At 44.6% G+C, this 14,273-nt stretch overlaps 1 protein-coding gene across 4 annotated transcripts in view; it reads right to left on the minus strand.

Moving 5' to 3' along the window:
• LOC106586158 (kalirin) overlaps positions 1–14,273 on the minus strand; it is a 261,879-nt gene that overhangs the window by 133,627 nt on the left and 113,979 nt on the right. For 3 of the 4 annotated variants that reach the window (XM_014173062.2, XM_014173066.2, XM_014173061.2), the window contains exons 4-8: positions 10,746–10,938; positions 9,593–10,105; positions 5,591–5,713; positions 2,768–2,959; positions 543–674 (exon numbers count right to left, since the gene is read on the minus strand). In XM_014173062.2, coding sequence (XP_014028537.1) covers positions 543–674; positions 2,768–2,959; positions 5,591–5,713; positions 9,593–10,105; positions 10,746–10,938 — 1,153 coding nt within the window. The remainder of the gene's footprint in view (positions 1–542; positions 675–2,767; positions 2,960–5,590; positions 5,714–9,592; positions 10,106–10,745; positions 10,939–14,273) is intronic. The other variant, XM_014173063.2, reaches the window with a different exon arrangement.

Genomic DNA, 14,273 nt, shown 5'->3' on the forward strand with positions numbered 1-14,273 from the left:
AAAAAGCTGGTGCGAGCAAGGAGGCTTACAAACCTGACTCAGTTACACCAGCTCTGTCAAGAGGAATGAGCCAAAATTCACCCAATTTATTGTGGGAAGCTTGTGGAAGGCTACCCGAAACGTTTGACCCAAGGTAAACAATTTAAAGGCAATGCTACCAAATACTAATTGAGTGTACACACACACACACACACACACACAACTTCTGACCCACTGGGAATGTGATGAAAGAAATAAAAGCTGAAATAAATCATTCTCTCTACTATTATTCTGACATTTCACATTCTTATAATAAAGTGGTGATCCTAACTGACCTAAGACAGGGAATCTTTACTCGGATTAAATGTCAGGAATTGTGGAAAAACTGAGTTTAAATGTATTTGGCTAAGGTGTATGTAAACTTCCGACTTCAACTGTGTCATATTAAATGGGGGGACACCAAAAACATCCCTAATCATACAAATGGCCTTGAGACCAGGTTGCACTATACACCAGTGTTTAGTTAGTGCTGTAGCTGAGTCAGTGTTGTGAGGGTGTCTCACCTCGGTGTAGGCCTGCGTCACCTGTTCATAGAGGGTCTGGTGGTGGTGGATGGCCAGCTCCAGGTCCTGCATCTCCGAGGGCAGCCCCCCTTCACTGCATATCTTGCACCAGGCCTCCACCCCAGCCAGGAACTGCATGGATACAGGCCAAGAGACATATTCACACAACAGAACAGAGACAAATAGACCAATCAACAGAGCAATGTGAGTCATTTCGTAGACAGAGACGGGAAGAGAGAAGGCAGGGAGGAAGGCAGGCCGGGAGGGAGGCAGGCAGGCAGGGAGGGAGGGAGGCAGGGAGGAAGGAAGGTATGGAGGCAGACACGGCATCTTTACAAGAGGCTAAGGTAACCCTGGATGATTGGCTAAGTGCTTTCTGACAGGCAGCAGTATCCCCCCCCCCCTGTGCACACCTGAAGCCCCAAACACTCAGCATCATAGTAGCTGCTGCCAAGGCAACGCAGGTCTATCTTAACTACCTCTACACAGCAACAGGCAGCAGCCGACATTCCTATCTCTCTCAGATAGCCTGTGGTCTGACTTCAGGGGCGGTGATATCTTGAAATTTCATGCAAATCTCCCTTTCACATCAATACGTGCTTTACACAAAGGTCTGCGTTACGTGCTCAGACTTCAAGTTAGGATTCAGAAATTAATCAGACCCCGTGACTTTTACCACATTTTGTGGTGTTATAGCCTGAATTTAAAATGTATTAAATGTAGATTTGTCTGACAATAGCCTACACAGAATACCACATCATGTCAAAGTGGAATTATATGTTTCCAAAACGTTTTGAAATTAATAAAAATAACAAGCTGTAATGTCTTGAGTCAATAAGTATTTTCCCCTTTGTTATGGCAATCCTAAATAAATTCAGGAGTAAACATTTGCTTAACAAGTCAAATAATACGTTTCATGGACTCACTCTGTGTGCAATAATAGTGTTTAACATGATTTTTTAATGACTACCTCATCTCTCTACCACACACATACAATTATCTGTAAGGTCCCTCAGTTGAGCAGTGAATTTCAAACACAGATTCAACCACAAAGACAAGGGAGGTTTTTCCAATGCCACGCAAAGAAGGGCATCTATTGGTAGATGGGTTAAAAAAAAGCAGACAATGAATATCCCTTTGAGCATGGTGAAGTTATTAATTACACTTTGGGTGGTGTATCAATACACCCAGTCACTACAAAGATACAGGCGTCCTTCCTAACTTAGTTGCCGGAGAGGAAGGAAACCTCAGGGATTTCACCGTGAGGCTAATGGTCACTTTAAAACAGTTAAAGAGTTTAATGGCTGTCATAGGAGAAAACTGAGGATGGATCAACAACTGTGTTACTCCACAATACTAACCTAAGTGACAGAGTGAAAAGAAGGAAGCCTGTACAGAATAAAAATATTTCAAAAGATGCATCCTGTTTGCAACAAGGCACTGAAGTAATACTGTAAAAAAAAAAAATGTTGGTCCTGAATACAAAGTGTTATGTTTGGAGAAAATACACTACAACACATTACTGACTACCACTCTCCATGTTTTCAAGCATAGTGGTGGATGCATCATGTTATGGGTATGCTTGTATTCGTTAAGGACTGGGGAGTTTTTCTGGATAACAAAATTATGGAATGGAGCTAAGCACAGGCAAAATGCTAGAGGAAAACGTGTTTCAGTCTGCATTCCACCACACTGGGAGATTAATTCAGCGTTCAGCAGGACAATAACCTGAAACACAAGGCCAAATCTACACTGGAGTTGCTTACCAGGTAGACAGTGAATTTACCTGAGTGGCCCGAGTTACAGTTTGGACTTAAATCTGCTTGAAAATCTATGGCAAGACTCGAAAATGGTTGTCTACCAATGATCAACAACCAATTTGACAGAGCTTGAAGAATTTTGAAAATAATAATGGGCAAATATTGTACATTCCAGGTGGGCGAAGCTCTCAGAGACTTACCCAGAAAGAGTCACAGCTGTAATCGCTGCCAAAGGTGATTCTAACATATATTTCTGTATTTCATTTTCAATACATTTGCAAAAATGTTTAAAAACATGTTTTCACTTTTTCATTATGGTGTATTGTGTGTAGATGGGTGAGAGAAAAACATCTATTTCATAAAAATGTTTTATTCAGGCTGTAACACAACATAATGTGCAATACTTTCTGAAGGCACTGTAACTGAGTGACAACAGTAAGGGGTTTCAGCCTACTGTCACCGTACCTGTTCCGACTTCTGGTGGAAGACGGCCGACATGGCCAGGATGGTGCTGCGTTCGTCCAGGGCGGCGGCGAAGCTCTTCCACTCCTGGTCCAGCTGGGCCGAGATCTGTTTGATCTGCTGCGAGGCGTAGTGGCCCGCCTCCGACAGCCGCGTCGCCACCGACATGATCCGGTTGATGTTCACATAGGCGTTCTGCACAGAGGGAGGGACACACGTGAAGAAGATATTATATATTATGGGAAAAGATTCAATTTGGGATAAACAGTATTTGATTTAATTCCGGATATATTGACATTTATTAACGTAGAAATGACTGAATGAAAGTAGACAAACTGTGTAGGGCTTGGTCTCTGTGGCGTGTCTAGCTATACCTAGTGGTGTCGTATCACTTGATAGCCAAACACGCAATGATACACCTTAACATGACAGACATGACACGCGAGCCAGCCCGCCGCGAAGTGATGGTGTAGAGCTTAGCGACAACAAGCGTGACAGAATTCTGCAGCTTTCAGGGAATCTCTCTCTCTCTGGCAGGCCACCCCTGATGCCTTTGACACACACACACACACACACACACACACACACACACACACACACACACACACACACACGCTCTTTACTGCCATCTGGCTCTGTAGTTCCCAAAACCCATCCCCCTTCCTTCCCCACTATGGGAGTCTCATCATCTCTGGCCGCTTTAGGCCCATCCATTTATCAGCTTCACACGATGCACCCACCGTGGGCTTTATTTACCGCTAACCTGATTAGAACTGCTAATGAAGCCATCAAAACGAACAGCTCGTAGGTTTCAAGCAGGGCTTAATGAACTACGCTCAGACATGGTGGCTGCACGCTGAGCACGCTGAGCCAAGACTCACGCTAAAACATAATAACAGTATGAGTCGGGAGTCTGTATGAGCAGAGAGCAGAGAGAGGGATAACAAGAAGGAGCGATAGAGAAAGAGAGAGAGTGGGGGGGAGTGGAGAGAGAGCGGGGAGAGAGAGAGAGAGCGGAGAAAGAGAGAGAGAGAGAGAGAGAGAGAGAGAGAGCGAGGTTCTTCAGTGAGAGCAGAAATGCCTCTGTGTGTGAGTGGTTTTTGGCCAGTGTGGTTCTGTTCTGTGCCTGTGTCTGTTTACCCCCTCTGATGACTGCTGTGTGCAGCCCTGCCCAGCCCAGCCCAGCAGCAGGTCGATGGAGACACAGCAGGCTGTGAGGACTGGAGAGGAGGGAGCACACACAGCCACACACAAAGACACACATGCTGCTGTGAAGGGCCTCCTGTGTGCCTGTATGTGTGTCTGCACATCGGTGCCAAACACGAATAACTCAACAGGCCTGCTCCCGAATACACACAGAGCTGGGGATTTGGGGACAGATGATTCTCTCCAATGATTACTGGAGGAGATGGCAGAGGATCTCACCATACGGCCCAGCGTTATTATGCCATTGAAATGTGCATGTGTGCGCATGCCGTGTGAGAGTCTTGGTTTGTGTCTCGGTATATAAATAGCTTGATTTCTCATCCAAATAGTATCAGGCATGTCTCCAGAGCAAAACTACAGTAGAGGTCATTGCCTACTGTAAGGTGTATCCCAATAGGCACCCTATTCCCTATTTAGGCCCATAGGGCTCAAATCAAATCAACCAAATCAAATCAAACCGTTATTCGTCACACGCTTCGTAAACAACAGGTGTGGACTAACAGTGAGATGCTTACTTACGGGACCTTCCCACAATGCAGAGAGGAAGAAGATGGGGAAATAATCGAAAAGTAAAACACACAACGATAACTACAGACACGGGTTACCGGTAGAGTCGATGTGCAGGTTTACGAGGTAACTGAGGTAGATTTGTACATATGTAACTAGCAGTAAAGGGACCGATCAAAAGTAGCGCACTATATAGGGAATAGGGTGTCATTTGGGACTTAACCCTAACAGTTATTTTAATGGCAGTGTTACTGGTGAGGCTAACCAGAGGAAATAAAATCAACACTGAGGAAGTACCCTGCTGTTACAGCAGAGCGATAATAATCAGAGTATGTGTGTTTATATTTAAAACTCAATTCTGCTCTCCACCGCCAGTGGCCTGTACTATATCAATGATAGCTGTCAAATGGGGGAGTACGTTTTTCTTTTAACAACCCTCATATAAATACTAATCCAGTAATTGAAAGGCCTTTTGACCCCATCCTAGAACATGCCTTTCAATAATTCAACTCTTACTCATACAAAGTGAAATCACTGAGGCATGACTCAAGGACCATTGACATCATCCATATTATTAGATCCCCTGTCCCCATGCACCACAGAAAGCAACCATATAGTCCTCACAAACCACAGACAGTCCTCACACACCATATAGTCATATATTATGTAGGTCACACACACCACAATCACACACCATAGACAGTCCTCATATACCACATAGTACCCACAAACCACTTCATCCCCAAGCACCATATAGTCCTCACACACCACAGACAGTCCTCACACACCACAGACAGTCCTCACACACCACACACAACAAACAGTCCTCACACACCACAGACAGTCCTCACACACCACAAACAGTCCTCACACACCACTGACAGTTCTCACACCACTGACAGTCCTCACACACCACTGACAGTCCTCACATACCACTGACCGTCCTCACATATCACTGACAGTCCTCACATACCATTGACCGTCCTCACATACCACTGACAGTCCTCACATATCACTGACAGTCCTCACATATCACTGACAGTCCTCACATATCACTGACAATCCTCACATACCACTGACCGTCCTCACATATCATTGACAGTCCTCACATACCATAGAATTCATGGCAAAGTGATTGTGCTGCGTCTGGAGGTCCACGGCGTGCTGGTAGCTGACGCCGATCTCTGTGTGGCTCTGCAGGAACACTTCCTTATTGTGACTGATCCAGTCAAACATCTATGGTGGGAACACAGATCAAATGCATGAGATTGGTTACGTTACTGGTTGGGTTACTAGTCCTGTGTGGCCCAGTTGGTCCTGTGTGGCCCAGCATGGAGCTTGCAACACCAGCATTGCGGTTTCAATTCCTGCTGGGGGCCACCCATACAAAAATGAAAGCACACATATAAATGGCACATACTTATATATATATATATATATATTTAGACATTCCCATTGATAGTTTAGGACAGCAGATACATTATTTTTATTTTTTTGTGGACTGGATTAAGAGGAAAGATATAGAAAATAGCAGAGGGCTGTACTTGAACCCATGCTTCAGCAGTATATATGTGTTCCAGAGGCAGCGGTCTAGACCACTAGACCACCCTAAGCCACAGCCGAGAAACATTCTATTCATTACATGATACTATAGTCCTCTCCTTCGCATTAATAATACACTATTGATCAGATTGAATCAAATGCAGTCATCTCTCTTTAAAATCCTGGACAGCATGCTTGACTATATAATACAATATAAAATGACGGTGGCGTGACAAGCGTGATTATTGGGTGACACAGGAACAACTCTCTAGGCCAGCAGCTTTACATCTCCGCTCTGAAGAGCCTGCGACATTAGAACAAACCTATTTAATCCGGTTTGATCGAGCTGTTAATTAAACATTGACGCTGGTGTGACCTCTCGCCGCTGCCTTCCGATGGAAGTCCTTATAAAGGGAATTAGTTGTCCGATGTGTTCGTACTGATGTAACAGATTACAGCGGTGGCGTTTCCATTTTCTCTGTTTCAGAAGCTGTTTGATAAATAATGCTATATTCATTATTATCGTATGAAACAACAATGAAATTGCAGTTAAATGTATTCTATTTATTCAATGAGAAATATTTTTTACAAATAGAATGGGAAAAGCTGAAAAATGCCTTGGAAATAGTGCTCCTCCATATCTTTTGGTTTGATGCATATTTCTTTCCCTCAAACTAGGGTTTGATGAAATCGATTTTATCGTCAAAAGACTTGAAAGACCATATGATTGACAACTAACTTGTAAATTCTCCTACTTGTCATGCTTATTAAATCACATCTTGACAGCTTAATCTAATATCTTACAAATCAAATGAAGAGAAGCTGGCTAAAGAATTAATTAGCTCAATGACCGTTTTCTTTGGGGGGGAGGGGGGGTACAAATTCTGACTCAGAGCAGTAAGTTGATAATGCTGATGAATGACTCCCTATCATATTCACTTGAAGATGATGAATAGAGGAGAGCTAGTTGGGAAAAAAGAGCGATGACGGGCATTTATCATTTACAAATCATTATCCTTAAATGACCAACATCATAAAGCAAAAAATGTACTCTGGAAAAATGCCACATTCCTTGAAAGAAACCAATTGATGGTACGACAGATATTATTTTCTCTACAGAGCATAACCTACAACTCTCCTCACTAAAATCCATTTGAGCCTTTTTGTGAGAAAAAAAAAATCAATGTTTTGGATGGTCACCGGTGCACGGTAGCAGGGGAAGACGACGACGTGGAGCCGACGGCGGCCAGTAATTGTTCCTTTTGTCTGCGTTTAAAATGGCTATTGCCTATATAGAGTGCATACAAAGGTAGTGTACAAAAGAATTATAGGGCGCCATTCGGGACGCAGCCACAGAGATCACGAGGTCATTACGGAGGAGGAGGAACAATAAACACCTGCGTCCATCCTCCCCTCCTTCCCTCCCTCCCTGCCTCCCTCCCTTCCCTCCCTCCCTCCCCTCAGTGAAATGAGGCCTTCTGTCTGTTACTGTTCCCTTTGGTCCTAATCCACACAGATATGAACTGTCTTTACAGGGGTTACACACGGACACGTTCATTTCACCAGCAGTGTACAAAAAAAAAAGAATAGCCTTATTATGTTCGAGCTTCAAAGGTGTCGCGTAAAACAATGTGTTTCGCCTTTTGAATCTCTGCTCCGAATACTAACGTTACCGGCATGCAACCACGAATTCTACTACGACTGTCCAAGTGCTTGGTCGGACCAGAATCAAAATAGCCCAATGGGAATCTGAGTTTACAAAATGACCAGTACGTGAATTGCTGAATCTATCATGGTTCTGATTAGACTGCGTTGTATAACACGTTGTTAGTAAATCACCAATTGGAGAGGACACATGGAGGGACATACACTGTTCGTGTGCCATGCCTTGATTGGCATTGTCCCCAGGGAAATTAATCATTATCTGGGCCTGTACTAATCAGAGGCCCCATGGGTCTCCACGATCATTAGGGAAGGGACTGACTGCACTTATCCAAATTAAGGCATCTTCGTCATTGTAGGGTTTATTGGAGGGAGTGTTGGCTTGAGGGATTGGAGAGAATATTGCAGTTATATGGGAATAATAATAATTTTTCTTCCTCTCTGTAAACACTAGCTGTGTGGCAGTTCTACTTTAGTTTATTTGTCCGGTTGCCTTGACGAAGCAGGAAATGACTTGGGAATGTAAAATATTGTTTAGAATCATATGATATCATCATCGTCATCAAAATACTATCACTTTTTCTTAGAGGCCCACCTGTGTCTCCCACCTTGCCAGAGTTGTATAGGTCTTAACATGAGGTCATGTGCTGACCGTACATTAAAGTTGATGTTGTGACATTCCTAATGAGTTTTGGGGTATTTGGGGTATATGAGGTTTTCCTTTAAAAGCCTGGAAGCTTTTCAGAGACCAAAAAATAATGACATGTAATTATTACATGTACCTTTGGGTTATTGACATTGTCAAGGGAGATGAGTGCGTAGATGAGAATAACGTATTTTGTCATCTCTAATACCCACTTAGAAAAATCTCATGACTTGGAAAAGTGGGCAAAATACATGTTTATTCCCCCAAATACCATCCCAGGGAATGATGTACTGAGCCATTCTGCTTTCATAATATATTATAAAAGCACATATACTTATAAAAGCATATTATATCCCATTTAATATGTGTTTCAAATAAATACAAACAAATGGAAGAGTTTTCTATGTATTTAGGCCCTCCATATAAACAGAGAAATGCTACGTCTAAAATGGCACCCTATTCCCGACATAGTGCACTACTTTTGATGTCAAAAATAGTACACTATATAGGGGACCGGGTGCCATTTGGGGCGCAGCCTAGGCCTCACATCACATCGAGCCCAAAGTTTGTTATTGGTTCCCGTACTGAGGACATTCACGATGCGCCTCAAGGATAAATATTTGAAGACAAGACTCCGGGATATTTATATGCCAAAACCTCTCAATCAGTTTGCAACCCTTTTAATATAAATTCTTTGTCAGCGTTTGCCTGCCTTACTATACACAAGGCACATGTGTGGCAATAAGTTTGGTCTTACTAAAACGCCCTGCAAGGTCAAATCAACAAAGTGTCTTTAACGTGATGCGGGTTTATTATTTTTATTCTGTTTTGCAGACGTGACTACTATCATGTTGTCTGATCTGTTTCTTTTATTGTTTTTAACAATGCCAAATTTCCATTTATGAACAATGAAGATATTCTATTCAATTCTACACACACACACACACACACACACACACACACACACACACACACACACACACACACACACACACACACACACACACACGATAACATGTACACACGTTGGGTATCGTAGATACGTGATAGTGGTGGAGTAGGGGCCTGAGGACACACAGTGTGTTGTGAAATCTGTGAATGTATTGTAATGTTTTTAAAATGGTATAACTGCCTTAATTTCGCTGGACCCCAGGAAGAGTATTGGCTGCCTTGGCATAATAAATACACATATATACAGATCAACTCAGCTTAACAGTTGTTATTGTGATTGTTGTTTCTGGCCCCTCTGGGCTTTGGTTACTCACCTTCTCTGCATCCTGCTCAAAGAGGCGAAGCTGGAAACACTGGTCCAGTTTGAGCTTGCGGACGTGCCATATCTGGTGCAGGTGCTGTCTGGTCGAGTGCAGCTTGTCCAGCAGGCTGGCGATCTTAGGCACCACGCTCTGGAAGTCAGCACTGCCCGAGATGCAGTTCCTCCCAGAGAACCCGTCACTGGACCGGATACACTGAAGCAGCCTCTGGCCCTCCCTGTCCAGCTCCTCCACGGGAGCCTTCATCACCTTCTTCTTGAGCTGCGTGTGCTCGTCGATGAGGCACCGGGAGCCCTCCACGTCCACCGGGAACTCCTTCTTGGCCAGCAGCTCCTGGAGGTCCTCCAGGCGGGAGAGGAGGTGAACGGCAGAGCCCATGAACTCCTCCAGGGCCACGCGCAGATCCATCCACTCCTCGTGGTTGTACTCCAGAGAGCCCTCAAAGTCGTCTGTCAGCTGGGACGGGTCCACCAACTTAGTCAGCCCCTCCACTGACACCATGCTAGTCTGTCAACAGCACACAATCGAGAGGCTCTCGTTATGTTACCCCAAACCGGATACAAGCTTCATTGGACGCGTCCAAAATAGTACTCTATTCCTTATATAGCGAACAAGGCCCAGGCTCTATGTAGGGAATAGGGTGACAATTGGAACAAAGCCGTTCTGTTTCTTATTAGCACTACATGTTCACTGTGGAGGTAAGGAATGAGAGAGGGGAGGGCCGAGGGGTGTAAACATAACCTCACACTACCTAGCATACTACTAATGGCTGACCTCTGTCACAGCACTACAGGCAGAGAAGATGGGGAAATCGTGGGGAGGAAATAATCATTTCTCACCAGTCCCTCTGAAAACACAGCTCTGTGCTTCCTGTCCGGCTTTAGAGAGGTTAAAATTAGCAACTGTTGTTGAGTATCGCTGATAGTCCTGGGATTGATTAGACTTTAAAATAATGTGCTATTCAACTCTGGCTGAAATGCAACCTCAAAACGGCTCGTCTATGGGAAATAATCAAAACAGGCATGCTGACTAGAGAAAACGTCTGTACTGATGAAACATAAAATAGTCCAGGGCAGTAGGTAGACATTCCAACCAAAACAAGGTTATGTTTGCGCCCATGCCGAGCGATGCTGAGCGAGAGGCTTACCTCAAATGTGAACTTGGCACTGCCAAAGTTGGTCTTCTGCTTCTGCCAGAAGTTGTCGGGTTTGATGATCAGCGCCACGCAGATCTCGGCGGGGAAGGCTTCCTGCAGGGTCTTCAGTAGAGGCTTGATCAGGTCCCACTTGGAGCCGCGCATATCAATGATGACCGTGAAGCCTCGCTTGCACACATCCTCACTGGGAGATAGAGGAGACGAAAGGACCATTCCAGAGAGAGGAGAGAGGGATAGTGAGAGAGAAACGGAGAGAGGAGGGGCGAGAAAGAGAGAATGGGGGGGGGTGAGTGAAAAAGAGACAGGAAAAGAGCGAGAGAAAGAGAGAGAAAAAAAGAGAGAGAGATAACCAACCCCTAGTACCCAGCATTCCCTGTATATCACATCCACTCCCACGGAGCTTGGGTCGAGCTGGGGCGGGCGACGTCACGCCATCCAACACCACCATCCAACACTCCCTACTTAATATCCCTCTGTCAATTTATACTCCCCTGGACTTTCAGCCAGGCACGGTGCTACAGCCATTACACCACTTGAACTGTTTAACTGCTGTAACTAAATGACAAGCGCTGTTCAATTGGACTTGTTTTCAGCTAACGCACTGCTTCTACCTTCAGTGTGGTACGATCCCTCCCGCGATTCTACTTTCTGACAAGCCTGTCATCGACATTAAGCTCTGTCGTTTTAGATTATCATACAAACAATAGCATATCACACACAAACCTATTCTCTCTTCCTGGGCATGTCCTCTTTAGATGTAATGCTTATTTGTTGAGTCTTGTTTCAATTTCAACCCCGCAAAATGGAGGGCCCCACTTTTCTAACAGGTTATGAGGCTGTAATGCTATTAACGCTCTATTCTTAGGCCTGATGCTCCGAAAGCACTCCAACGCGATTGGAAGAAGATAAAAATAACCTCTAATTGCTTTGGCCCGCCACATGCCCTCCTCCTCCAGCCTCCCCTACTTCTGCAATTAATATGATCCTCCGCATCGCTTTGTGCTGGAAGACTGGGGACACACAGGAGACAATGTCTGCATCCCAATTGGCTCCCTATTCCCTATGTAGTGCACTACTTTTGACCAGGGCCCATAGGACTCTGGTGAAAAGTAGTGCACTACATAGGGAATAGGGTGCCAATTGAGACGCAAACAATGCATTTGTACCAACAGCAGTCTATTAGGCCCCCTTGTTTCCTGCCATTTTCTCTTCTCAATGGGCCAAGGACAACAGGAAAACAGCCTTGACACAGTCATACACATCCTACTAGTAGAAAAGAGAAGTGATACTGGTTAGATTCATTTCTCCTTTGTATTGAGTAGATGAGGTGCTATGTGAAAACACTACTTTAATTTCCAGGTACTGTAGGCTGAAATGTCAATGGATATGTAGCCCATGACCTTTGGCTTTGCCACACTGATTGTCAATGAACAGCAGCATTTATCGACTTGTATGGGTCCTAAATGGAACCCTATTCCCTTTATAGAGCACAATGGGCCCTGGTCAAACGTAGTGGACTATATAGGAAATAGGGTCCCATTTGGGACATAGAGACGTGGACTTGCTCGTTCACTTTCAATTGAGGGAACATGTTGAAGTGCTTATGACATCGTTGTCTCAGTCTGTGGTTTCCCTCACCCATGCAAGCTCAGCTAATTCCAATGAGCTCAAAACAAACGGAGACTGTTGCTGAAATACCACAGTAGCTATCACTGCAAACACATATCCAATAATTATAAATAGAGAGAATTAACATTTCCTGGACGCAGAGAGGGAATTCCAATAAATGGCTGGGGTAGAGGTTGGGGAGTGGGGGATAGGTTGGGTGGATGGGGGTACTGGTGGGATGGATCAATAGCATTGACAGAAAAGGGAAAGGAAGCAACAGCCACTGGGATACTGTGAGCTGGAGCTACAGTATCAAATCACATTTTATTTGTCAGATGCGTCAAATACAACGGGTGTAGACCTTACTGTGAAATGCTTACTTACAAGCCCTTCATTTTATTTTATTTAACTAGGCAAGTCAGTTAAGAACAAATTATTATTTACAATGACGGACTACTTGTAACAGGCTGACTACACCGCCCGCGCGTTGCAAAATACATTTAGAAATCTATATTATTCAAATATTGCACCCACAGTGCTCGCGCGCGCGAACGAGCATCTGCATTGCCAAGCGCTAAAATAGAAGTCAGTTCTATTTGTGACGCAGATCGCGCTGCAAATCCTGCCTCTCCCATCTCCTCATTGGTTTATAGAAGCAGGTACCCACGTGCCATCTCCTCATTGGTTATACCCACGTGGGTGACTGAAAGATGAATGAGGTCAGTGGCGGTAATGGACCTAATTTATGAAAGTTGCCAATCGCAATATAAAGTCCAGAGAAAAAATAGCCTAGAAGGAGGAGAGATGACTAGAAACGATTCGGTTGACCGTTTTATGTGTGGATTAATTGTCGGAGTAGAGGACCTTGTGCATTTCAGCTAAAATAACAACTCAATGTTTATATCCCAGGACAAATTAGTTAGCAACAGCAAGCTAGCTAAAGGACAAATTAGCTAGCAAGTGCAAGCTAGCTAGCTACATTGCCATAAATGTTTAATGCTTTTCGACCTGTCCCCATATTAATGTAATTGGTTCAGAGTTTGTTTTGATATTTTAACCTGCGTGTCGTGATTGCGTTTGGTGTGGGGGGACAAAATACATTTATGCACGATGGCGCACGCGCGCAGCCGGTTTGGGTCTCGTGTGAGTGCTACGGGAGGTAGTCATTTAGGCAGGTTACCTTCGCTTTCTTGGTCACAGGGACTATGGTGGTCTGCTTGAAATATGGAGGTATTAACACAGTTCTTAATATAATTCCTGACGGTCACAGTCACAACTCATTATGAAACCATTTTCAGCGTCTTTAAAGAAAGCACACACCGACAAAGGTTGACACCGAAACATCTGCGTGAATTTATTCAGCCACTCCAGTGAAAAGAGAGACCGAGAAAGACGTAAAGCTACTCGAGAGAGAGAAACAGAAAACCACAAAAGAGTTTTCTCGCTTTGAGTCTGGAGAGAGGCTCTCATTGCTCAACGGTTGACAGCACGGCTCTAGAAGTACGTCATGTGGCCACGCCCCGCTTCCTTCTCTCTGCTCTGTAATTACCTTATCCTTTTCCATTCTCGACATGTGTTGGTAATGGTGGTGGGTCAGTTGGAGGGGAGTTAGGGGGACTCTCCCTGGCTGGGCTGGGCTGGCTGTTTAAACTCTCATTAAGCAGGTCACACAGAGAGGCTTTGAAGCTGACTTCATAGGGCCACTGCCAGGCCTGATCAATGGCTGAACGCACTCAGTGCAGCCCCGTCACTCCGCCTGGCTGACAGCACCCGAAACACACACACACACACACACACACACACACACACACACACACACACACACACACACACACACACACACACACACACACACACACACACACACACACGTGCGCGCACACACCATACACACTTGCGCACACACGTATG

Source organism: Salmo salar, chromosome ssa25 (assembly GCF_905237065.1).
Source record: "Salmo salar chromosome ssa25, Ssal_v3.1, whole genome shotgun sequence".
Classification (NCBI taxonomy): domain Eukaryota; kingdom Metazoa; phylum Chordata; class Actinopteri; order Salmoniformes; family Salmonidae; genus Salmo; species Salmo salar.